At 35.0% G+C, this 26,002-nt stretch overlaps 2 protein-coding genes across 3 annotated transcripts in view; both read right to left on the reverse strand.

Moving 5' to 3' along the window:
• Positions 1–1,729: 1,729 nt before the first annotated feature.
• LOC124458305 lies at positions 1,730–3,038 on the reverse strand. Its single transcript, XM_047008348.1, is given in 3 exon segments — positions 1,730–2,162; positions 2,272–2,955; positions 2,958–3,038. Coding segments are annotated over 3 exon segments (876 nt in total). The 5' UTR covers positions 2,992–3,038; the 3' UTR covers positions 1,730–2,004.
• A 1,881-nt stretch (positions 3,039–4,919) lies between these two features.
• LOC124457467 (eukaryotic translation initiation factor 4 gamma 2-like) overlaps positions 4,920–26,002 on the reverse strand; it is a 39,415-nt gene continuing 18,332 nt past the window's right edge. Inside the window, exons 14-27 of one of the 2 annotated variants that reach the window (XM_047007710.1) lie at positions 24,930–25,019; positions 15,592–15,671; positions 14,945–15,074; positions 13,373–13,471; positions 12,536–12,631; positions 11,565–11,622; positions 10,735–10,781; positions 10,182–10,280; positions 9,026–9,081; positions 8,804–8,915; positions 8,131–8,172; positions 7,332–7,386; positions 5,611–5,732; positions 4,920–5,139 (exon numbers count right to left, since the gene is read on the reverse strand). In XM_047007710.1, coding sequence (XP_046863666.1) covers positions 5,074–5,139; positions 5,611–5,732; positions 7,332–7,386; positions 8,131–8,172; positions 8,804–8,915; positions 9,026–9,081; positions 10,182–10,280; positions 10,735–10,781; positions 11,565–11,622; positions 12,536–12,631; positions 13,373–13,471; positions 14,945–15,074; positions 15,592–15,671; positions 24,930–25,019 — 1,152 coding nt within the window. In that variant the 3' untranslated portion in view covers positions 4,920–5,073. Of the gene's footprint in view, positions 5,140–5,610; positions 5,733–7,331; positions 7,387–8,130; positions 8,173–8,803; positions 8,916–9,025; positions 9,082–9,484; positions 9,547–10,181; positions 10,281–10,734; positions 10,782–11,564; positions 11,623–12,535; positions 12,632–13,372; positions 13,472–14,944; positions 15,075–15,591; positions 15,672–24,929; positions 25,020–26,002 lie in introns of those variants that run through there. The other variant, XR_006952612.1, reaches the window with a different exon arrangement.

Below are 26,002 nucleotides of genomic sequence, written 5' to 3' on the forward strand. Positions count from 1 at the left end.
GAGGCGAATAAAAACGAATAAACACTCTCAGTGATCATTTTTTTGGAACAGATAAAACGTACGTTCATGCCAATATTTCATTTCAATGTGACAGCGGTTCTTTCATTTCAAAAAACAGGAAATAAAATGTTATATTCTTGAGTAAAATACCTCTAGCAAAATTTGTGTTGAATTTCAATATTGTCTATTCGACGATTAAGAGAAGGAACAATAAACTGTATTAGGCACATAATATGTCAATACGTTATATGCAATAAATAACGTATAAAAGTTGGCAATTGTACCTTGTTTGTTTGGAGTTTTAATGAGGTTTTAAGTAAAAATGAGTTGCAAAATTCAAAAAACTTCAATCTAGAAGAGGCAATTGCTTGCTTAAGTTTTCACACTTTTTCAATATCGTTTATTGTACGTTCTGAAAATAAAACTTAGATTTGTTGAAGACTGTAGCAAGGATTCTTTTATTTTTGTAGTTTCTCATACATTGCAAAGTTGTTTCATCAATTGATCTTTCTTAAAAACAAAATTATCATTTTTTCTCCTTAGCTATGTTTCATGAAATTTAACCCATTATATTTTGTATATCATTTTATATTCTTCATATGTTCCAAGACCAAAAATATGGAAATGGCAAGAGATCATTTTACTTTGCTTGTGATACTAATAAAACAACTTTCGTCAAATGCAAGCTGCATTTAGAGTTTAATTAAAACTTAAGAAAGGCGTTAGTTGTATGAAAATTTGCAGTGGCCTTGCATGATGTACAAAACATGATCGGTTAGGGAGACTTAAAAAAACTCAAGCTGCATTTACAAATATCTCTGCATGTACATATAGCTACTTAAGTTATTTCGAAAGTCGATAAAACGAAGCTATGTACGTACCAGTATCCAGGTACAGACAAACATGACATCCATTTACATCGGTCAAGCTTAGCTCTTCAGCAAATTTTTCCATTGCCGAAAGGTAACGTTGCAAATTTTCAGCATACTTAGATTTAGCCCCTACAAAACCAATCTTTGGATGGCTGTGATGAAAGACAATTCGGCTTATGCCGCCTTCAAGAGGTATCTTCTCGGCTGAAATTTTGTCTCAGGACATTTACCGTTTTTAATGTCCTGTAATTCTTTTTTTAAATAACTTCGATAAGGATAGTGGCGAACATTATCCGCGTACTTGTGCGGGCATTTATCAAATATCCATTCCTTTGTCACAAATTGCTTATTTGGCCATTTAGGAATTTTATATTTTTGACTGTTAAACGCCTTTAAATAACTATCAACATTTACGCAAAAATGAACGTGAAGTTTTTCTTTTTGGCTTCTCCATGCTCCAAGATGTATTGATAAAATGCCACCATCTATTTTGAATAACTCCATTACAGATTTTACCGATTTGATGAGCTCTTGTTTTTGTTCATTTGTAGTGCTACTAAAATTAGGATTGACGAACTCAATCTCGCTTTCTTTAGTCAACAAAATAAAATGAGGTCTTGGGGTATAAAGATCAAACTTCGCGTCAAATAATGAATTGTTGAAAGAACCTTCCAATACATTGTAGTCAGCCATGAGAAGATCGGAATGATTTGTACGCGATATTTTCTCCAACAAACACAGCTAGCAGCAGGTGGCATTTATAATAGTTAGTAGGAAGAGGTTACTTTTACTTTCGTTTTGACACATTATTATTTTATCGAATTCAGAACGAGATGTTCCCATCTTGACAGTTGAAGTTGCTTTACACAGATCATTTAATTATGAAAAACATCACTAATGTGTACAATTTTGGTTCTAATTATTTTCCCAGACAGCTGAGTCATCTGTGTTGCTTCATTTTGCACTAAATAAAATTTATTGACAGTTTAAGACTAATGGTATGTATAATAATAGCTTAAGTAAATGTCTTATTGCAGCTTAAATGTATTTATTCCACATCTACTATACTTGGCCAATGCATCTATGTGAATAGAAATGCTAGTATCTTTGTTCTTATTATTTTCTCCATGTTTTAAGTCGTACACTTAAAACCAGATTGCCTAAAAGCGTGAAACCAATCGTCCCGACTGTTTGATGGACACTGTTGATAAAAACGAAATCCCGTAGTAACAATGTGTCCTCGGACATTTTCGTCATCTTCTCCGCTAAAATTCCATTCATCACTTTCAGCTGAAGAGAAAGGTGTGAGATATTTACTCCTTAAAACAAATATCAACTCTAGCTATGACAAAAAACAACGGCAATATATTTTACTTAAGGAAATTTGACTTTTACATACCTGATCCAAAGTACAAGCAAATGTGACAACCTTCATTTTCGTCCTTAGAATTTGAACTGGTCAAATTGCGACCTTGGGCAAACTTTTCCATTGCCGACAGCAGATTCTGATGATCTTCAATGGACGTTAGCTTTTTGCATACAAAACCAATCTTTGGATGTCTTGAGTGGTACACTATCTTTTTAGCACAGTCCTCAGATGAAAACGTCTCGTCAAGTTCGGCGTTTTCGGCGATGTTTTCCTTGCGAGTTGGTCGTTTTCTAATTGTTCGAATGCTAGCCACTTCATCATCCAAATAGCTTCGATAAGGATATCCTCGCACATTATCTGCGTAAGAACGTGGATTTTTGCTGTGTCTCCATTGTTTGGTAACATACTCACGACTTGGCCAGTTAGGAATGAGTTTCTTTCTACTTTCATATACTCGTAAATAACTATCGACGTCTACGCAAACGTGAGCATGAAATTTATCTCTTGTAGTTCTCCACGATCCGCGGTGTATGGATAGAACTCCACCATTTATATTAAAACATTCCAAAGCAGATTTTGCCGTTTTGATTACTTTCTGCGTCTGCTCATCTGTTATAAGACTAAATTCTGGATGGACAGTTTCCTTCTTCTGAGGTAAAATTATATAATGAGGTCTTGGAGTATAGACATCAAATGTCACAGCAAATGTATCGTTCGTATATTTTTCTCCAATAAATTGTACTCAGCCATATTGTTATCAACGTTTTAGCATTCAAAGCACACATTTTCATAAACAAAACTGCAGGTGGTCCACTGCCACTTCCTTCCTGGAATCACTTTTCCCAGAATCAATTGGCTGCATCACCACTTCGTTCCTGGAATTACTCTTCCCAGAATATGCTGTTCATTTTTACTTTCACTTTGATGACGTCAATTATTGTAAATTAAAAGGGTTTTGGAAACAGATCTCTTCATTTCAATTTGTAAATGTAGTAGCTCTAGAAAATTTTAGAAATAAAACATAATTGTCTATTTTTTACTATAAGATCAAAGTTTGAACGAAGAGTGAATTAAAGACGGTATTTTCCTTGGTTTCCTTATGAGCATATGTCAAAATCATGTTTTACTTCGCTACTGCACTATAAACCTGCTTTGGTCTTGTCAGAACTTTTTTATTGTTATGTATACTCATCGTCTACCTAACATAAAGAAACATTAAATGTAGATATCATTTTCGCACTTTACTGGACAATTTAAGCAATTGTCTCAAGAACCCGAAAAATTCAGGTGACTCAACGTGATCTCCGCAAAGTGCGAAGATCATATCTACATTTAATTTCAAACACCGCACTGCATATAACATTCTTGCATAAAGAAATATTGTTTATTTTTACCTAAAATAAATGCAAATAATGATTATGTTCATTAGGAAACGACCGACCATACGCTCCCAAGTTATCACAATCCAAAACTAAGCATGTAAACATTAATGTTAATAAGAGTTCATCGTTGTGTTTGAAGACTTTAATATACAACATTAAATAATTTGAGGTGCTCAACTCAAAATACCTTGTATGTGGTAGTATCTCAGCAAATGTTAACAGCACTGATTATCTGATAGATATAAGGTGCTATTCAAACTAAACTAAAGCGAAAATTACAATACAAAAGTTCTCCACTTCAATTAAATTTAAACAATGTTTTTAAGATATTCTTTGCCCAAATGAACGAAGAAAATATTTTGCAATGTTTAAGCTTGATGAAATCATTCAACAGAACAAAACCAAGAATTTTGCACATATTCTCAAACGACTTCGTGAAAATAATCACACTCTCATAGTGATCATTTACACTGTCATCCTTCATTAGCTGCTCTTTCTCTTTAAGCTTTTTCCTTGATAATCTAAGATCAAATCCCTCTCATCTTCTTTTTTATCATTTTATTTTCAGCTTGTTTATCGTCATCATACTTATTTCCATCTGTTGCACTTGGCATCATGCAGATACAACCCTCCCAGCACACTTTCTCTTTCAGTGAATTCACAGTTTAACAATATCCTTGGATAAACTTTGGCATCCCATGGAAATCCTTTGGCACCTCTCCCATGTAGGCAAGGACGCATCTGCATGTAGGAATCTCAAAAGGATATACCGAAAAATACCAATTTCTTCAATGCATAGCTGAAAATTTATTCTTCCACAATACTTTAAGTAGTACAGTTAGTTTAAACTTGTAGCCTAGGCGACAGACATGTAGTTAAAAAACTCACTTTATAAAGTAACTTAGGAAAAACAATTGCACTGATTGGTCAATGCCCGTGTTCAGATCAGGCTATCTAAGAATCATATCTCGTAAGAATTTTGAACGCGCTTAACAAGAAAGATGATATTCTTGACTAAATTGATTTGTAGTACTTTTCCACATCTTCTTTAATTGCTTAAATAAGTGAAAGGCAGAATTATGACAACTCTGCTCATACGTATATACTATCGTAACAACCATTCAAATACTGATGCTTTCTTTTCTGAAGAGTTGTAAGGTGAAAATATGTCAGTATTTAAAAGCATCATCTAAATTCTTTTGTGCTTACGAATCTAACATGGTCACTTTTAATTAATGTATACTTCAACACATAGACCTGTTAGAATCTATAACCAAACAAAAAAGTTACAAAAAATTATAACCATAACTTGCTATAATTTCATGATTTATTAAGTTGCCAGATCTATTATTTACTTTATTGAAATTCATTAAGTCAAATGATATTAAGAAAATTGAGAGTCATAATTGAAATTAAAAAGTATTGTGTATGATTTGATTAGCATAGGCGATTATTCGGGTTCCGAATCCGTACTTTCTTCAGCAGCGGTTTCTAACCAAGTAAGCCATGCGTTCACCTAAAAATTAACAGGCAGTACATTTAAAGATTCATCAACGCACTGATAGAGAGCTTCTCAACAAGTCTTTGTTTTGAGAAAAATCATCATTTTACATTTTTCAAGTATTTCACGGTTTTTTTACAGATCTTTTTGTCTCACAGATATATGAACGTTTTCCAGATCTTATTTTCTTTCAATATCTACATGTGAGCTAAGAGAAAGAGATTGCCAGGAAGGTCAAAATAGTATTTTAAACAATCTTCTTACAAATAAAAGAATACTAAGTCTCATTGTTGTTCAAGAAATTGCACAGAGTTCAAAGAGAAACAAAACACTGCGTGACAGACAACTGTCCAATGTAAACAGATTTTTAATGTGGAGCTTATGTTTGATCAAGTGACAGCAATACAGAGAGAAAAGACATTTCACAGTTCCCTGTATTCAATGACAAAAATATTGAAAGGGCGACAAGTATAAAAGTTATTTCACCTGAAAGAGAGCTTTTCCCTTGCCAGCATGCTGGTCACTGACGTCCTCCTTCCAAGATATAAATGCATCTTCTTCAATGATCTCCAGGTCGTAGAGCATCATAAACATTCGTAACAGCATACCTGGACACAAATGCATAAAAGTTTACACAATCGCATGTGAAGCTGTGATAAGATATTATCATTCGACAGTATAACCCTAGTATCAATAAAGATAAGTTTGATTTGATGATGTGCAAGAAATGAGACTGAGGCAAGTAAATAAAATTCTGGAGTTTTCCCCACATTGTCAGACGAAAATATAGTTATTGACCACTTTGCCCTGATTTCATTAAATTTAAAAGAATATGGAAACGTCATTATGCCAATTAAAATTTCAAACTTTTCGGAGAAACAAAAACTGACATGCGGTTACCCTGTAATGACAATGTAGATATCGCAAATCGCCTTGTTTTTTCGTTGTTTATTTATGACATGCATGAATAAAGATGCCTCAGTAAAAATTCCTGAGTTGAAAACGTATATTAAGTTGATAACAAATAGGAGAATCATACTCAATAATTACGTGAAACTTTGACTTGTCACTGTAAAAAACAAAGGCTTTACCATTACTCTTAATGGTATAACGTGAAGTGATAGCTAACCATTCTGTTGTTTATATAGAAGAATATACAGCAAGGTCCGAACGCTTTAAATTAAATACGTGTTTACAGTTCTTGAAAACAAGAAAAAACGGTTTTTGCTATCTAATCACTAGGCAACTAGGTGGGAAAACTCGAGAAATATACTTTTAGTATATTTAATAATCATCCGAAAGCTTTTGGATGCAAAAAATTGTAGCGTTATGAAGGCTTATTTTGTCCCAGACGCTTGCTGACTGCGATTTAGTGGACTTTCTTCGTTTTGATACGACATGGTGTAAAGAAACTCCAGAAAAAACATTATATCTACATATTAAATAAAGAATACGATTCAAAGTTTCATACAAGTCTTGCAAGAGCCCGATAAATTATTTTTTTACTCTACTTTTGTCGGATGGACATGGTTTTTACAAGATGTGTTATGTAGAACTAGTAGTTTTTTGACTGAAGCGATAGCGTTCATATGTAACTCGTTACTCGTTGTCACTGTAGTACGCTGAAACGTCGGTCGTCTATTTCACATCGTATTTCACGTCTACAAATTTTATCCGCCGGTCTATTTATTTTTGGGAGAGCGCAGAAATGAATGACATGTAATCTGAAAGCCATATGAGAAAAAAAACTACAAGACAACAACGCTTTATCCGTCATTTAGCGACGGATAAAATTTACTCGGTGGATAGGCAAAATTTAACCGGTGGATTGAGTTAAACGGGCTTCGTACAACGCAATTTTTCAAGCGTTTAAAATTTATACGGTGGAGGGACATATAAACGGTGGTTAACGACTTAAACGCCTTTCGTACAACCGGCCCCAGGGAAGTTGCAACGTGCAGTAGCTGCAAAACAGTTATTGTTGTATTTAATTGTGTTTACGTCTGTTTGGGGATCAATTGTTGCTGAACATGCGCATTCTATGAGTGGGCTAAATTCAAAACTATACAAAGATGAAATAAATTAAATTCACTGAATAACCTGTACACGTTTTAGGTTGATATCTATTATCTCACAAAAAAAGTTTTTCAGGGTTAGACTGTGAAAATTCTTGTAAAACGTGGGTGGAATTAGCATTCAATTCTTACCTTTTGGAAAATTATTGTCGTGGCAGAAAACTTGCAAGGCATACAGAGCGTTGATCTATAATGACAAAAAGTATCCGAAGCACATAAACAAGAAGAAAAATTCTTTATAAATCAGATTTTGTCGATAAAAAAAGAAAAATTGCTGTTCGCATGAAATGAAAATATGGATTTTCCTTGTAACAGCACAACTCTCGCCTATGTGATACGGCTGGAGTATAATACTTGCATATAAACTAAACTAATATATATCCTTGGATGCATGCAGTAAACAAGATCATGAACGTTTTTTGGAGAGAATGGGGCAATTAAGAAATGTAATCGTTTGCAACCTTTGGAGGAACTAGTGAGTTCTCACAATCGTCTCCAAAGTTTGCATAAGCCAGTGCAAACAAGAGAAGCATCTTTTATTTCTCTTTCATGAAATAACAATAATGAGAAACAGATGAATTTAAAACAAACGTTTCAATTTTTCTTTAATATGTATTCAATGATTTTTTTACAAATTCTCTTTAATCGATTTCATTGATTGAGTTCAAAACGCGTTTATTGTTGTTATTTCATAGTAGGTCGTAAAGAAGACGCATGTGTTATTAACAACATAGTATACATACACAACACCAGATGTATATTGTGCAATGATATAACAGCGTAAACAATTATTGAAAAAAAATCATCTTAATTAACATGGAACAAGAAATAATGGTAAAAACTCTAGCAACGTCAACAAAACCAACTGCCTGACAACTACGGAGTAAAATAAAAAAAAGAAACAAAGAACAATCTACGTAGATAATGATACCTGAAGTTTGATGTTGTCATTGAGAAACTTCTGCATTAAAGGCTAAAGCAAGAAAATTCATAAAAGTATATAATGTTGTCAATAAAATGAATCAGGAATAAAGGAGTGAAAACACAAAAAGTTAGATGGCCCGGCTCTTTGCTTTCTTAGAGACAAATAAGCGCAGTCAAGAACAACCTTGTTTCACTCGGATGTTTTTGAAGAATTGTGATGGCGGTGCATGCAAGGGATAAGTAGTCGAAAAATCCATAAATGGAAGAAAAAACAGCTTTACAAAGGACATCTTGTTACGCTTACAGAGGGCTGGTTGTACGAAGCTCTTATAATCATATTAACAAGATAGTGACAAAAAAGTGTTTACACGGCCCACGCGTAAGGACGTAGCCAGCCCGAAAATTTGTCCTGTTATGTAAAATTTTTCTGTGTTCACTTATTGTGAAAACAATAGATTTCTAAACAAATTAATTATGATAAAAATGCTTGTAATTTTATGTAACAGGGGCTGGCTATACTGCCACTCGCACGCGCGCATCGTGGATCAACAGTGAACAAGAAATATGAATTTTAGTTTTGTCAATCGTAAGTATAAGTTTTGCGCCTGTGATGCAAAAGTCGTTCTGTTTCAAAATCAAGAGAAAGTAAGCACTCAAAGCATAACCTGCTTCTTGCTTACTTTCATACTTTCCATCATTGCTTTTTCTTCTTCCTGGACTACTTTGTCCAGCGGTTGACTGCAATTGACATCCAGAGATAAGCTCGTAGCCATGGTAACATACTTAAGCACACTAGAAAAGAGAAACACTTGACGATTTGTACCAAGTTCATTTCGCGTCAAATAAATAAATAAAAAAGTGAAAACATATATTTACAAGTAAATATTATGTAAAACACGTACCATGTGGTCAAAACACTAGCAACTTCAGCACTTGAAAGCCAATTTTCCAAATTTTCCTGAAAAGAAATAAAACAAGCAAACATTAGTTAAGAGTTGCACGTATTAGGTAGGAGAGCGCATTGCACAAATTAAGATTTCTCGAACAACAGTGCCAATCATATGATTCAAAGGTATGTACAAAGTAATTCAAACATTAATACTAAGTGTGTGGTTTACTGTATGACCTTGACTAATTATACCACGAGTAACTTATAAATAACAACTAATCAAGAAAAAAGTTACATTCACAATCCTGCCATGTTATTTTGCAAGAATCCTACGCCAAATGGCAGCTGCGTAATGTCGACTATGTTGTAAATTTCAGTGTTTATATGAACAGCAAATTTTCTTTTTTCATTTTCATTTTATTTAATAGAACATATGAATGATAGAGGCCTTCTTAAAACAGTTTATGAATACCTCTTTTCATTTCCAAGATATTGATGTTTTGGTGATGTCCGGTTATTTACAACCAGTGACGTCTATTTAATAATGAAAGGCAGGAAACTTTTCAAAATCTTTCAGTTGCGGGAAACTTTGTAGGAAATTCTTAAGCAGTATTTTACATCCTCAACACTATCCAAAGAGGGAATCTTTGCCCGGATGAAGCATAATATCATTAAATATAATGGATAATTCAAATTCTTATAATGCAATAGTAGGTCAGTGGTTGTACAAAACATGGACATTTAAACAAAACAAGAACGTTAATATGTTGAGAATGAAAAGTGATATCCGTAAACTGCATAAGCACTTTACGTAGCTATCAACATTTCAACTCGTGCATTACCGACAAAGCCTTCTTATTTTTCATTACTCAAAATGAAAACGATTTTCTTAGACCGTTTTCGTAATATACGTACGAGGGAAAAACTGCAAAAACTTTTGTTATATGAAAGAAAAATTCGCTCACAAATGGATGATATAATTTTCCACCCTTTCCAATATACCTCGATTTTCTAAACCAAACTTTTGATTGGTAGCTACATTTTTGTTTGTTTCATGCCCTAAATTCATAAGGGTAATGATCAATGCAACATAAAAAAAGAAAAATTGAACGGTGACACGGAAATTCGCGCTCATGTGAATTATCACTCACCAGTAATATATAGCTCACCTTTATCCACAAAAACAAGTAAGCATCATTAGCATCACGCTGCATTTGTTCAAATAATTCAACACGGGCTTTAAGTTTAGGAGAGAGGAATATCAACCCCTAAAGTATAAAGTTAAATTTATTAAAGTATTAGTCGGTAATAGTATAGTTTCGAGTGCAATTACGGATAAGCGTGAACGAGTTAGTTTTTTAAAGAGGGGAACTTGCTGTTTTGTTTCTATTCTTTGCATTCAATTTTCACTCTTGTATTTCAAACGATTGCACTAGTGGAAGTCGTTTGTTAAGTTTGAAAAACTTTGTTAAGTTACAGCTGTAGCCATGTTTTTTTTGAATTGGAAAGAAGTTTGTTTGGCTTTCTCTGCTTTTAAGCCAGTCAGGTCACAGTATTTACAGTGCAATTACAACTTTCAAACAGTGCAACTGTACATTTTCACAGTGCAATCACGGATATAGTCTGCACAGCAATCGACGAATCACAATGGAGAAATATATCAAGGTATATTACAAATATACCATAATACAACTGAAAATCAAATGTCAATATTTGCCATACCTTTTCACGTAAAATTTTGATCATATTTTCTTCACCCTTGAAGTCGTCTGAAAAATGCGTTGATTAAGAATACATAATTACAAATTACAAAAAAAAGGAACGTGCTTTTCTTAAGTCGTTCTCGTACAACCAAACGATATCCGCCACAACGTGTTTCATAAAGGCCGATTTCCATTACGGTCGCTTTGACCGCGCGCGCGGAACGTACACGTTTGAGCATGCGCTATAAACTACGTCATTTTCTCTCGGACACCGTGGACAATAGCGCACACGCTTTGAAAGTTGAAAATTTTCAACTTTCTAGGCGATTTTGCACGAACCATGGAGAACGTGATGAATATCAACCAATCGCTAACAGTTGTGGCACTTGAACAAAAGCTTGCTGCTAGAGTTATATCAGCATCATCAGTGACCAGGTACCTCAGCATTACTGTCAGCCTTTCGTCGTGCTTTCCTGCGTGTGATGCTTGGGGCAACTAAACCAAGTAGCTCTTCAAATGTACTTGGTTTCACTCGAAACATTTGAAAAAAGCTCATGGTCCAATAACATTACCTCAGGTACTTAAGTGTGATATCCGCCTTTAGTTTTTGCATCTAAATAGATTTGCCTTACCCAAAACTGTTTTCTCTATTTCCTTTTTGTAATGGCCGTCTTAAAAGCATCATTATCAATAATATTCTATTTAAAGCTGATACTATTAGCCGTCTTAAGTGTAGGGGCGGGATAGCTCAGTCTTAGAGCGTTCGACAAGTGATCGCAAGGTCTCAGGTTCGATACCCGCCTCACTGAACATTCATTTGTAGTTATAAAGGCAAAACCAAAAACATACCCGGCAATGTTGATGACAAATTCACTTGACTGAAGTTGAAATTCTCAAGTAACCAATCCTAAAAATTCATTATTGACTATTATTATAAGACATACGTCACTTCCGGAGAAAACAAGAAAAGTGGAAGCCAACCAAAACTTAACAGCGAGGACGAAAAACGAAAGCTTTGTTTCAGGTCTAATAATATACCTTGAGATATTTCTCATCTGCAATTGGTTGATTGCACTGCAGTTTATCCGTAATTACGCGGGGAAAATGTGCAATTGCAAGGTTGAAAAGCTGTAAATTGCACTGTAAAGATTGTAACCTGATGGCTGAAAAGCAGTCAAAGCCAAACAAGCTTTTTTCAATTCATGAAAAAACTTTATAGCGGCAGTTGTAAGTAAAATAAAGATTTCCACAATTGCAGTCATTTGAAATTTAAGAATTATAAAATAATGCAAAGAATAAAAACAAAAGAGCAAGTACTGTTTTTTGAGTGAATATTTTTAACAGTTACGCCGCGTAACGAGGCTTTTCTAAAGCGACAAAAAGTAACGAAGCAAGACAGAGTTAGACGGTACAGTTAAGAAAAAATATCTCAAAGTATATTATTATTAAGAAATAGTATAGTTTCCGATATTTCTCGGTATAGACCTCGCGCTCGCTTGTTAAGGGCTTAATTGGACATAATTTTTTGTTCGATTAAAGTGAGTAGGTATAGAAATAAAGCATTTCTAAAACATTAAACTCTGTTCTATTCATCCATATCTACTGCTGAGATATCAAACACAAGTAGTTTGATCTTCGCCGTGAACATTTTATAAAATACATTGCCCAACAAAATAAATTATTCCATGCAACCGAAGATGCTGTGTGTATTTGAAAACGAAAAAGGCCCTGAAGAAAAACTTTGGCGTGTTGATAGCGGCGTGAAAACCGACTAAATGTATGTACGCAAGAAAAAATACAATAAATATGTTGCGTTTTACCTCTCCTCTTAATGACTTTAGATCTTTCAAACACTGCAAGAACATGAGGTCAATAGATTCGAGGATTTTACTTGTGGTTGAAAGATCAACTATGTTCTGAAAAACCAACAATAACATTATTTCATGGAAAACATACTATAAGGACGACAGAATATAGTTTTGAAGCGGTACTTTGAAGCAACAGAAAAGTAGCAGAAATTTGTTCTAAAGAATTAATCGATCATTTCTAATTTATTGTTTTTGTCTGGTTGGAAAATAGTTCCTAGAACAAAAATTGATAAGTTAAATTCATTTCAGCCTGCCGAAACAAAAAAAAAGACAACAAAAAATTTGCAAAATGCAACAAACTGCAAATCAACATGGCGCATTCATTGATCGCAATTATTCGCATTGTATGGGTTATCTAGATGAAAGTTTGTGTTTTTACAATGCTAATTTTGTATTCAACTGCAATCAATTAATCTTAAAGCACGCTCTTATCCAAGCGTATTTATTTCCTTTTGTTTCGACTTCCCTTTCCACTATATTTTTGTCGCCACGTTACAAACATCATTTATTCATCCCAGAAAGCGGGTTAGCGATGTTAGCATACGGAAACTTTTTCATCCGCCTACAAATGATCTCGCCTCCTACAGCCGAGATTTCGGTAACCGGGAGAGCCCACTTTCTTATACGAACGAACATGACGTAAATATTAATAATATACTTTCTAAAAAGCAAAATCATACATCGATAGGCGACATGTATCGTCAATCTGGATCATATAAACAGGCCGCTAAAAACTTAAAGATGTCTTGTCAATGACGACGACGTTTATTGCAGATATACTTTATATACCTCCGAAACAAGTTGAGCCGTAAATTTTCCTAGGAAGGTTTTTATATTTTTTAAATCTTTATCAGACTTGGGCAGCTTTTGACACCATGATTGAAGACCCTGAAATAGGAGGAAAGGTCATTAAAACAAGGTATTACTTGTTTGTGCAAATACCGCATGTATTATCACACAACTATACGTCCAGAGTTAATGTTATGTTTTGATATGTTTTGTTATGAAATCCATTAACAACAACCAGTCGTCCAAAATGAAGAGACTCACAAAGCTCTTCAGCATTCGTGTAAATGTCGGGCTTAGGATTTCACGCTTTGAAGCACAGAATCAAGAAACAAGAAATGAATGACTCAGAATAAAACTAAAAACTTTTGCTATGCTAAGTACACATTCACTGGTAGATTCAAACCCCCCATAATCTGCCTGACGTAGAAGCTATGACAGCTGAGCGTGCGAGCGAGTGATTTTCTGTGTTGGGCTAATGATTCCCGACAGGAAAAATAAACAAGTAAAAGCACTTTCCCGCCCTTTTTTTTCTTGAATAATTACGTAGCTAAGGACAAAACTCTACAGTTGATCTCCTTCTCTAGGATGAATCAAAATATATATACAAAGACCGATTAAAACCATTTTAAATACCGTATACATACATAAAAATGAAAACTGAGTTGTGACACCAGGATTATAAACATAATACATACACCCAGTGTAAATTTTATTTCTGCTTATGGAAATCCTGAATTCGGCAAGTAGTTGTTTCACATGAAGTTTATCATTATACAGGGTGTTAAAAAACTGAACATTAAGGAGAACGTCGCGTAAGACAGCAGCGTGTAAAATTTGCAAATAGTTGTGCTTCCAATGGTTCAAGTGACAGTTAATATTTTCTCATATAATATACATTTTTAGGGCGAGAATTTTGTTAGCGAGGAGGACTTTTAAAATACTTTGCGGACGAAAAGGACACAGCTAAAAAGCTTATGGAACACATAGGGTTAACTTGTGGCACATTTTGTTCAAGTTGACAAAGTTTTATGAAGTTTGGCTAATGTTTACGAGCTCAGCTTTCAAATTGCGGGTTATTTTCGATTTTTGGTTTTTATTATGCTCAAATGTAAGATTTATGCTAATAAGAATACTTGAGGCATTTCAAAAGGAAAAACGCAAAATAATTATTAACTTGGATTCCTACTGCGTTTGCGTACGCTGTGGCCAAATTTCCAGCAATTTCGTAAGCTTGAACATTAACGTGTGCCATATTTTAATTCTACGTGTTTCAATTGCCTTTACCTGTGTAATTTTAGTGAGCAAGCTATTTTAAAAGTGCTTCTCGGTGAAACAATTTTGATCTTAAAAATGGTTATTAGCTGCAAAAATTTTACTGTCAGATGAGCAGTTGGAAGTCCAGCTATTTCCACCAAAGTTTTTTGCAAATCTTACGCGCTGATGTCTCCTAACTGTTCAGCTGTTTTAACATCCTGTATAAGGAAACACGAAGTATTTCAAATAATTGGTTTTGAACATAAGGAATTGATATTGAATTAAGTTTTGCAACAAGATTAAAGAGAAAAACAACACCTTGACTACATTTTCCTTCGTCAACGTCTTCTCAGCCAAACATGTCTTAAGTAATTTCATTATATTTTCGACGTAACATTTTTCATCAATGACAGCTTGAGCAAGTTTAATAACAAGCGCCTGCTTAGCTCTATAATGCAACATGCAAACTTTTAACATAATGCGTACATCAATAGTGAAGTAGTAAAGCTGAACTAGTCCCCAATTACACTTTTAGAGGCAGACAAGTCTATCAGATTATTAGCCAACGTTACAAACCCATACTTCTCGTGTGGGTATAGGCAATATTGAAGAAAAGCTTGTCCCCACCTGCAACACAATCGTCTGAGCTGTTGCATAAATTATAACACTTTATTAAAATTATTCTAACAAAAATAATAGAAATTCTATCAACGATGATATCAAATGAGAAGGGCTGTTCCTGTGAACCTAAATAAAGCAGTATAGTTTATGCGGCAGCTCGAACGGATGTGAACTTTCTTCAAAAGTGCATAGGCTCATGAGAAAAGAATGGGTCGAAGACGTAAACTATCAGATTATTAAATACGAAATTGTCAAAAAGGTCTTGTTCATGCACGATTATGATGAAGACCGTTATAGATATATCATGTGCACGAGATCATTATTAAGTTCTGAAAATCTCTTACTGTGGCGTTGTTAGCATTTTCATACTCTTTTTGGCCTCGGCAACATCAATTGATTTCAAGAAACCTTCAACAATTGCAGTCTACAAAAAGAAAAGTATACCAATAATAATAACCCACTCAGAAATATATAACTTCGTAACACTCATATAACGAAAATACTTTCTGCGATTTACACCATACCGGATTCGCTCATCACGACATGTTCATTTGCTTTAAAGGGTTAACTGCTCGGAGTAAAAGCTTATTAAGCTGATAGATTTTGTCTATTTGATTGTGTTTCTGACGTTGAACAATTTCACTGCCTTTGAATACAAAGAATATTCAACCTGCTACGATAGCAATCCTTGATCATTTAATTAATGGACAGTTATACTACACATTGTTTAAGATTTGAGACAACTGATATTGATTACATGAGCAGCTGTATATTATAACCTGTGATTATGAATCTTTCTGATCCATGAAGCTTTTTATTTTGACAATTTGACTGGAATGGTATTAAACCTGAGAAATTCACATGCATGAAATGTTGTGCCATGTCACATATTGTCCCCTTTTCTAACTGAACACCTCATGTAGAGATATCAAGGTGTGTTGATCTACGGCTCATACCAGATTTTTTCTATAAAGTAAAAATGTCTTCCTATGTATGCAGATAAACCTTGAAATTTGGTAAAACAGCAAAGTATTTTTCACGATCACTAGGTAACATTTCTGATGATCATTATAATTTCTAAACTAAATTATTTCAGAATTACATTTAAACTAGTTTTGATTATGTGAAAAGATATTTATCATGACCGGTAAGCACGACACATAAACCAATTTTAACATTCATGTAATTATGATTAAAGGCATGTGGGTTACATTCTGTTTATATTGGAAAATACAATGCTACTTGTTGCTGCCGCAGAGAGCGAGCATTACGCGAGCAAGCAAGGCAGCAAACCTAAAGCATACAGCTGGCAAAATTTTTAGCATACGAAATGCATTTTGGATTGAATTGTGGACCCAACATACAGTGCGCTTGGACCCAACATGCAATGCGCTTTTCATATAAAACGGGTGTGACGACTTAATTTATTTAAATACAGCATTATTGCGTCGATCTCCTGGTACGAAGAGAGTGTTATTGATACTTGACTTTCGGTATATGATGTTAATAATTTTTTGACAGCTCAACTGGTCTGTTTCGTGACGATAATGTACGAGTTTTGTTTTGACCATGGCTGGCAGTTCTGGTGCCGTTGTTGCTGTACATCGTACGCATTTACTGCATGTGGATTACAGTTTCTGTAAGATATTATTCTTGCCTTATTTTTACTGTAGTACATTTCCGCTCATTTTATGATGCATCACGTTTGTCTAAAATTATTTCAAAGTTAATACGTTTGACATAACTTTGAAGTCGTTTAGCAAAGAATCTGGTAAGCTTGTGTTAACTTCCGTTATGTTGCTAAAGGTGTAAACATAATCAACATATGGCTTTTATCAAAATGTCATCAATGAATATGAACAGTTTTGTTCTCGTGCCAGTAGACAAAAACTCAACAAATCATGTGCTCTTTGTTGAATCTATAACTCTGATTTCTCTGTATAAAATAAAACAATCTAAAATGCTGGAAGATGTTTTCCTTATCACAACACATACCAATAATACAATGTTTTATAAGGCAAAGTCACGATAGCTCGTGCAGACAGAAAATCTGTTTGATAAGTCCAGTCAATAACAAGCTTCCAACAGGGTTTTAATTCGACTTTCACCAAAAAATAAAATTCAAGCACACTTATATTTTTTATTACTTTTAAGACATTGTTTTGTAAGAAAAACCTACCACATTCTGTTATTTAATTTTGGCTTTGATTCTGCTTAATGTTTGTGTTTCGTTGCGGTAATGTACGTGTTGGGTTTCTGCCGTAATTTACATTTTTGTTGCCATTGTAGTTGTGTGTCGTTTTAATTGTGGTTGACAGACGGCCTTAACTGTCTTAGAGCAGCCAGTTAGTCGTTCTGGGTTATTGCATTTTTTAAACATAGCAATGAAAATATCGTTACTAAGTTAGTTTCCGTTAACATTTCTATGCTTCAAGTACGTTCTGTAAGTTCTTTGTTTGTTTGATTAATTCTTATTGTTGTAACGCGCGTGAACTTGCAACGCAATGAAAGAGTGAGTGCTGCTGACGACGTAAAAAAAAGCTCGACGCATGTCCTGCATTAATAACCGTTAGAATAAATAGATGTAAATAATTAAAAAAAGCAAAGGGTAAGGGTGTAAGTGAATCAGCAAATGAGCCTATTTCTAGACAGTCGTGCTCAATTTTACTGTTGTACATTTTCGCTCGTTTTATTACGTTTAGTATACGTTTTCTTCAAACATTTTTAAAATTAAAATGTTTTAAAGGTGAGAACATAAAGCTTTCGTCACAAATGTCATCCATTAAAGTGAAAGTTTTTTCTTCATGCTAGTAAATAAAAACTCTTAAAATTTTATGTGCTCTTTGCTAAATCTACGGATAATTTCTCTGCATAAAACACATTAATACATGATGCTAGAGGATGGATTCCTAACCAAAACATTATAAATTTGGGGTGATAGTAACTATCGACAAACATATTCATCAGTTTGCGAAAAAATTGTGGACCACATAAGAGAGATTGAGCATTTGTTGTAGGAAATGAAGCTGTGTGCATGATATTAAAATCAATGAAAGCACTGATATTAAAATCTGTTCTCATTGGTTTTTAGTCTCAAGTCAACAAAAATACAATTCCTGTGTTTTTGCAAAGTTTAAACCATTGGCTCCTTTGTGAAGCAAATTATTCTCATGTACTTCACACTCACAAAGGCAGCACTTAGTACCGTTTAGGTATTCCAGTAATTGCTATATAGCACCCTTGCATAAACTTACAGAAGATAATAGTCTAGTGAAGTGCCTGTTTTATCAATCAGATTCATGAAGCTCACAAATCGTAATTAAACATGATTACCTAAGTTAACAGCAAACATTAAGCGAAATACACTTAAATTTACTTACTTCTGTGTCGAGCTTTGTAATTTACATCGAAAAACAACAATATTTTGCGCCAAAAATAATATCAACTAAAATCCATCTGTCAAACGGATATGTTACGTAGTATTACGTAAAGCTATGTAAATACCCTCCCCCACCACCAAGTTTGTGTTCTTTTAAATCTTTGAAAGGTAATCTTTAATTTTCCTCGTAACCCTCTGCTAGTAATAGTACCACGATCTTCGTGATAGGCCTTTCGTATGTTGCCAAATTCATTTTGATTTTGACATTGTGAATTCTGCAATCTTTTCCTGGAAAAACGTTCACTATCCGTCCAATGACCCATTTTCCACGCACAGCATTTATTTCTTGCACAATAACTACATCGTGTACCCGAACGTTTCTTTTCTCCGTAGTCCACTTTTTCTAGGTATCAGTGACGGAAAGACATCTCTTGATCAACGTTTCCAGAAACTATCTATAATCTTCTGGACACATTCCACTCTATGTCGAGGGTTTTTAGTTTCTAAGAACGGACCCTGTGGTATTGATGAGGATGGTCTACCAAAAAGGATGTCTTTTGGACGCAAATTACGCTCCATCATCGGGATCATTAGAAGTCTTCCGATGGGTCGTGAATTCATTAAATTTGCTGACTCCAACAAACACATATAGAACTCGAACGCGGTTAATACTTGTTCACCGATTGCTATCTTCAGCGCTCTCTTTGCACTTTTGACTAACGACTCCACACAGCCGTTGTGATGAGGTGCTGTTGGTGTGGTGAATTTCCAGGTCATACCTATATCTGCACCGAATTCTTCTAATTCATATCTGATCTCACCCTTCAATCATTGCCTTTAATTCCCGTTCAGCACCGACAAATTGAGAACCATTATCACTTATCAGAAGACTGGGTTGCCCACGAATGGAGAAAAATCGTCTCAACGTTTGTAAAAATTCCATTGTAGAATAGTCAAGTGCCATTTCTAAGTGGACTGCTCGGGTTTTAAGCAAGTGAAGATAACTACGTAAATCTTTGACTTCTTGTTTCTACTAATCTTGAAGTGATAAGGACCAAAATAGTCACACGATGTATGGTAAAATGGTGGTGAATTTGTCTTCAGACGTGTAATAGAAGTTCGGTCATATATTGTTCTTAACGGTACTTAACAGTCTTCGCCAGGTCATGAACTCTTACGATCCAATATCTTCTCTAACTTTCGCAACGGTTGATGCAACTCCATCATAACCCGCTTCGTGATAACAACGAGCGATCAACAGTAATGTGTGATTGTTTCGCGGCAACAATACAGGATGTCTCGTATCGTATGAGATAACAGCTTCACCTATTTTTCCACCAACTCTTATAATACCTTTTTCGTCTGTGAATGGACATAACGCGTTGAATTCTTTCTTCTCTACACGATAACAAAGCGATTTTTGAGCTAGTTTTATTAGATAAACTTCAGCTTCCTCTAAACTTTTTAACAAATCCACTGCAATGATTCTCTGTTTCACCTTGCTCGTCAATGTCCAGATTTTTCCTTTTACCCTTTCTTTTACCTTATGGATGAATGTTAGAACGTAACCGGTAACACGAATGAGCTTTTTCCAACTAGAAAATTTGTTGTACTGGATTACGTCTTCATACTGTGACACGTGAAATATCGTATAAGCTTTTCGACGTTCTGATTTATCGGTTTTAGAATACAATTGTGAAGATGTCGACGTTTCGTCTTTTGCCCAACCTTCTTCAGATAGCTTAAAAAATCAGGACAACGTTTCCATCTACCAACCAAATGTTCGGGCGATATACCTCTTGAAACATCATCCGCGACATTCTGCAAACCTGCAACCAGTCTCCATTGGGTGGGATTAGATTTTGTTTGGATTTCAGCAATTCGCACTGATGCAAAACGTTTGAACTGTCTAGCATTACTTCTGATCCAGGAAAGGACGATCTGACTATCCGAAAAGAAGACTGTTTGTTTGAACTGTAATCTGGTTTCTTATGATATGGATTGAAATAACCGTGTGGCCAACACTACTGCTTGCAATTGTGAAGGACTGTTTTTGTTGTTGTTGACTGACGTTTCGACAACCTTAGCGGTAGTCATCTTCAGAGTCGAAATGACTCTGAAGATGACTACCGCTGAGTAGTCATCTTGAAGATGACTAGCGAAATGAGTTTTCGACTCTGAAGATGACTACCGCTAAGGTTGTCGAAACGTCAGTCAACAACAACAAAAAAAGTCCTTCTCAGGAATACAAACCTGGAAGATCTACATTTACAAACATATAAATCTACTGACAAACCCTTTGGGCTTGGTCGATAGAATGCACTGACTCACGATGTCATCCATGTATGTATTATCCGTGATGACTTTCGACGCTTCAGGGTGATCATTTCCAACTTCTTTGGCAGTTTTTCGAAGTGCTGTCAATGTCATAGCTGGAGCTGGCTTGTCGCCAAATGTCAGTACTGTTTTTACATATACGTCAGGCTCACGATCAACTTCCATGTCTCACTAGAGATAACGATGAACATGTTGGTCTTGTTCTGGTATAAGTATCCTATGATACATTTTGGAAACTTTGTCAATGATCGCGACTTCATTTTCTCTGAAACACAGCAGGACCCCAAATAGATTATTCAGAAGATCCGGAGCTTTCATCTAGTAATCATTTAGCCTATGCCCCTGATGTGTTGAAGATGAGTTGAATACGATTCTAACTGGCATAGATTTCTTCTCAGGCTTTACGACTTCATGGTATGAAATGTTGTGCACGCGTCCTTTGTGGGACTGCAACTCTTCTATAGTCAACTTCCGCAAAAAATTCATTTCCTTCATTTCTTGCATTTGTCGATTATAGGCTATTGCATGATCCGGAATTTTCGCTAAATGACGCTCAGTAGCCTCCAGCTTGATCTTTGCTTGTTTCTTGTTGTCCGGTAGTTCAAACGGATCCTAAATCCAAGGATATGGAATAACCCAGTGTTTACCCACTTTTCGACACGAGTCTTCAATGATCTTTTCTTCGCATTCATCCATAGAGCTCATTTAGGCTGCTTTACATGAACATCGTTTTCCTTCTACACCCATTGCCTCAGTCGTCCAAAAGTCTGTCATGTCGATAGGCAATGCACTCTTGACATGAAAGACTTTGCTGACTTTGGTTCCCACTCTTCTACCCACTCCAAATACAACACATCCCATTGGTGATTTCCTTGCGATCAGCTTGCCAATTTCCAGTATGCAGCTTTGAGTGGTCTATTCCTACCAAAAGATGGACAGGCCCATTTTTTTCTTCTGATCTTTCCTCTATCAAGACCAAACCTGCGTTCTATACTTTCCAGTTTGACATTTGCCATGTCATTACTGATGTATGGTACACCAACGGCAGTTATCATGTGATTTGACTGATTTTCTAAAGACTGAACGGTAAACCTGTATGCTTTTGCTGCAATTTCTTCTTCCTCTCCACCAACTTTCGCCATTGTTATTGTCACAGCTTTCCCTTTCAGAGCAAGTTCTTCTGCAAGTGACTGACGAATGAGACTTATTTGAGATCAACTATCAAGTAACAAATTTCTTTGTTCATTTCTATTGCCAGGGCCGATTATTTCTGCAAGAACTGATGGTAACATTGTTTCCCCATTTGTTGTGAAAGATGATACCTGAGGAGTGTATTGATGGGTGTGTAACAATGGATGGTGAAAAAACTTGCATTGATTTTCATTTACCATTTCAGTGCATTGGCGCCTGCGCAAGCATGTGGAGGCATTATGGCCTCTACCAGCTGGTTTTAAAGAGGCAAAACAACATCGCTTTTCTTTAGTTAGATTGAAGCGTTCGTTTGGATTCATCTCCAGAAATCTTTCACACTGATCGATCCAATGTTAAGAAGTCTCACACAGCCAGCATTTGTGACTAGAGCTATTATTTTCTTGAATATGGTTTACTTTTATTCCGTATGAGGAGCTTCTTAAAGGAGTACTCACACGCAATCTTGTTTTCATTTCAGTTGTTAGCCAGGTTAATAAATTCTTTAAACTCAATTGAGACATGGTACTCTCCACATAGCGTTCCCATACCTTTCTATCATCTGGGAGAAGCTTTCGCTCAATAAATTCCAGCATATGCTTACTACCCATATCATACCCACGGCCATCTTCCTTAAATGTGTTAAAACTCCAACGTACCAAGTGCACCAGATAACGAAACCTTGAATCTTCACCTTCATTTATAGGTCTGAATTTTGACATATCCTGTGTTATCATGTTTTCAACATATCTTGGGTTGACATATTGATTCGAAATATTCCCAGGCAGCACCATAATCTAGACGGATCCCTTTAATCATATCAAGTGGTTTTCCATGTAAAGTAGACCGCAAAATAGTGAGAGACTCTCGTTTTCCATACCGCGCTTCGAGATTGTGTTTACAGTCTGACTTGAATGTGGCATATTCTCTTATAACTCCACTAAACTTAGGAAGACTGGGTTTTTCCATCTGAAATCTACACTCACTAATACCATTGTTGTTTCTGCTTTGGACACCAGACAAAACTTCAATTGTTGATACCTCGTGGGTTGGGATATTTTCTCGGACGACAGTGGGTATTTCTATGGAATGCTCAAATATATGTTGTTGGGCAATCAAACCATCTCCCTGAGTAACTGCCTGATCATATTTAACCTGTTTATATAATCCTCAGCCTCTATCTTCACCCACATAAATTTATCTTGAACCTCACACATCCAAGATTCCTCGGCTTCAAGTTGCTGTTCATCTTCTATAAGGATAGTCAATTCCTCATGCTTTGACGTAAGATCTGTAAAACTCTGTTCGTACGTTTACAACGATTTCCTTACTTCATCTATTGGTCTTTTTGCTAATAACTGTGTACATAGTGAGTTGCCAATTCGTATCAAAGCAGCCTTGCCGTTCCTCCTCTTAATCTTGGCCTTTTTGATTGCTTCTAAAGTACCCTCGGTGTCTGACATAATGTAAAAATTACAGCAGCTTTACCAAATACCAAACTTGCCCGTTAATTCACAATAAATCAAATTGTGTTTTATCAATCGGATTCATGAGACTCGCAAATCGTATAATTCAAAGTAATTTTATTCGATCTGTAATTAAACATGATTACATGATAAGTTAAAAAATAACTTTAAGCAAACAACACATAATTTACTTACTTCTGTTGCGAGCTTTGTAATTTACATCGAAAAACAACAATATTACTCATAAAGCCTTTCCTTAATGTGGTTTTGAGCCAAAACATATTATTAACTAAAATCCATCTGTCAAACGGATGTGTTACATAATATTACGTAAAGCTATGTAAATAATGCCTAATAAACATTAATGGCATTAAACTGTCCTTAATTGCAAATTTCCACTCTGATAATCTTTGTTTAATCTTTGGCAGAAAAAAATTTTGAGTTTTTTCTCAAAAGGCGAATTTCCTGGCACTGTATGTGGAGATGGGTTAAGGGTTACAATAAACTTGCATGGTTTGATGTCTGAGCTTTTCTCTACATCTATGAACTGTCACTTGTAGTACCTAATTCCTCACTCAACACATTACATAGAGGCGTGAATGGGGTCTCTAGGGGGGTCTATGCCTGACAACTTGGTAAAGATATTAAGAAAATATCTTTTTTGGAATAGCATTATTGTAAATAAATTTTATGTTCCTAGACATGCCAATGAGCCATATATTTGTCATAATAATGAGCCTAAATATTTGGCAAAACATGTTGTGCAAAATGTGTTGTTTTTACGCAAAAACGATACCCACAAAAACACATTTTATATTGCTCTAAAACGCTGAAAATGGCATTTTCAAGGCTTTGAGATTCAAAATTTCCCGTGGGAGCATGGACCCCTTACGTGGGGAACGCCTCCCGCGTTCCATGACTGATGTTTGAAAAATCCTAGATCCACCCCTGTCTCTTACTTTAAGAAAAGCGTCGTTACGCGGCCTAACTATCAAAAACATTCACCCAAAAACAGCACCTGCTTTTTTGTTTTTATTCTTTGCATTCTTTTGTAATTGTTGCATTTCAAACGATTGCAATTGTGGAAATATTCGTTTGCTTACAACTCCGCCATGTTTTTTTTTTGAATTGAAAACAAGTTTGTTTGGCTTTCATTGCTTTTTAGCAAATCAGGTTACAGTATTTACAGTGCAATTACAGCTTCTCAACAGTCCAATTGCAATAACAGTCGATAAATACCTGAAGGTATATTACTGTATGGGGTAATAGGGTAATGGCTAATCAAACATAACATGCAGGATCATATAATTACCAAATTTTTTTCTACGTCAGCTTTGGTTGTGGTAGCAGAAGACTTGTTGGTGGCTTTTGATTTTTCGTTTGCTCCAGAAGTTAATCCGTTCTATATAAAAGTTTGATTAAGACTAGTTTAAACTACGCCGGAGCAAAAAGTGACGGGATAACTTTACTTCGTTTAGACCGATCCGCTTAAATTCTGTTACAGTTTGGCGGGTGTTTACAAGTAATGTTTCCAGTGCATCCACTATGGATTTGTCAAATTTCATGTAAGAAGTCTAAAAATCCTTTTTCTGTGTAAATTTCCTTACTAAAATTTCTAAATTTCCTTGCAAAATTCCTTGCAAATATGCTTGAAAACAGCTAATTTTTGTTGTCCAATATACGATCGGAGTACAAAAATAACTACCATATTGCAATAATTGCACAATCATCAGAGTTTTAAATTATTATTAGCGATAATATGTAAAAAGTATCAAATCAAATAAAAATATGAACTTAATTTAACCATTCTGATTAAAAGTAACAGTAAATAGCTAAATATAGTTCTTAGCTTAACTCAACATTATTTAATAAATCGATAATACCCAACATGAAGCGATGTGTATTTTGTAGTTAGCCAGTAAAAATTCCACAAGGGTTTTTACAATTTACAAACAGTTGCACAATTATATTTTTATTCCGTCTATACATATGTCCTTCAAATTCCGGTACTAATTGTTCTTAATCCATAATTTCTAAATAGCAGCAATTTTAAAAAACACTTGAGAAAAACGACGATTTTTTTGAAAGCAAACATGTTTCGACATTATCAGAATGCCATCTTCAGTGCAGAATGGTTAGTGCAATGATATGATATGAATAAACATGAATAAATATGATATGAATAAATTAATTACAATGAGTAGGTTTATGATTTAGTTACAAAATTATAAAATATTTACAAAAGGAATAAGTATTAAGAACCAAAAAATATTATTATAAAGTAAATATAGTGTTGTAGTGGTGAACTTGGATATTTAAATCGGATTAGTTTTATTAATGTGTAGAGCTTCCTTAATTTTGAGTGAGAAAGTGGATTGATCAGTG

Source organism: Xenia sp. Carnegie-2017, unplaced genomic scaffold, assembly GCF_021976095.1.
Source record: "Xenia sp. Carnegie-2017 unplaced genomic scaffold, XeniaSp_v1 HiC_scaffold_6, whole genome shotgun sequence".
NCBI lineage: Eukaryota > Metazoa > Cnidaria > Anthozoa > Malacalcyonacea > Xeniidae > Xenia > Xenia sp. Carnegie-2017.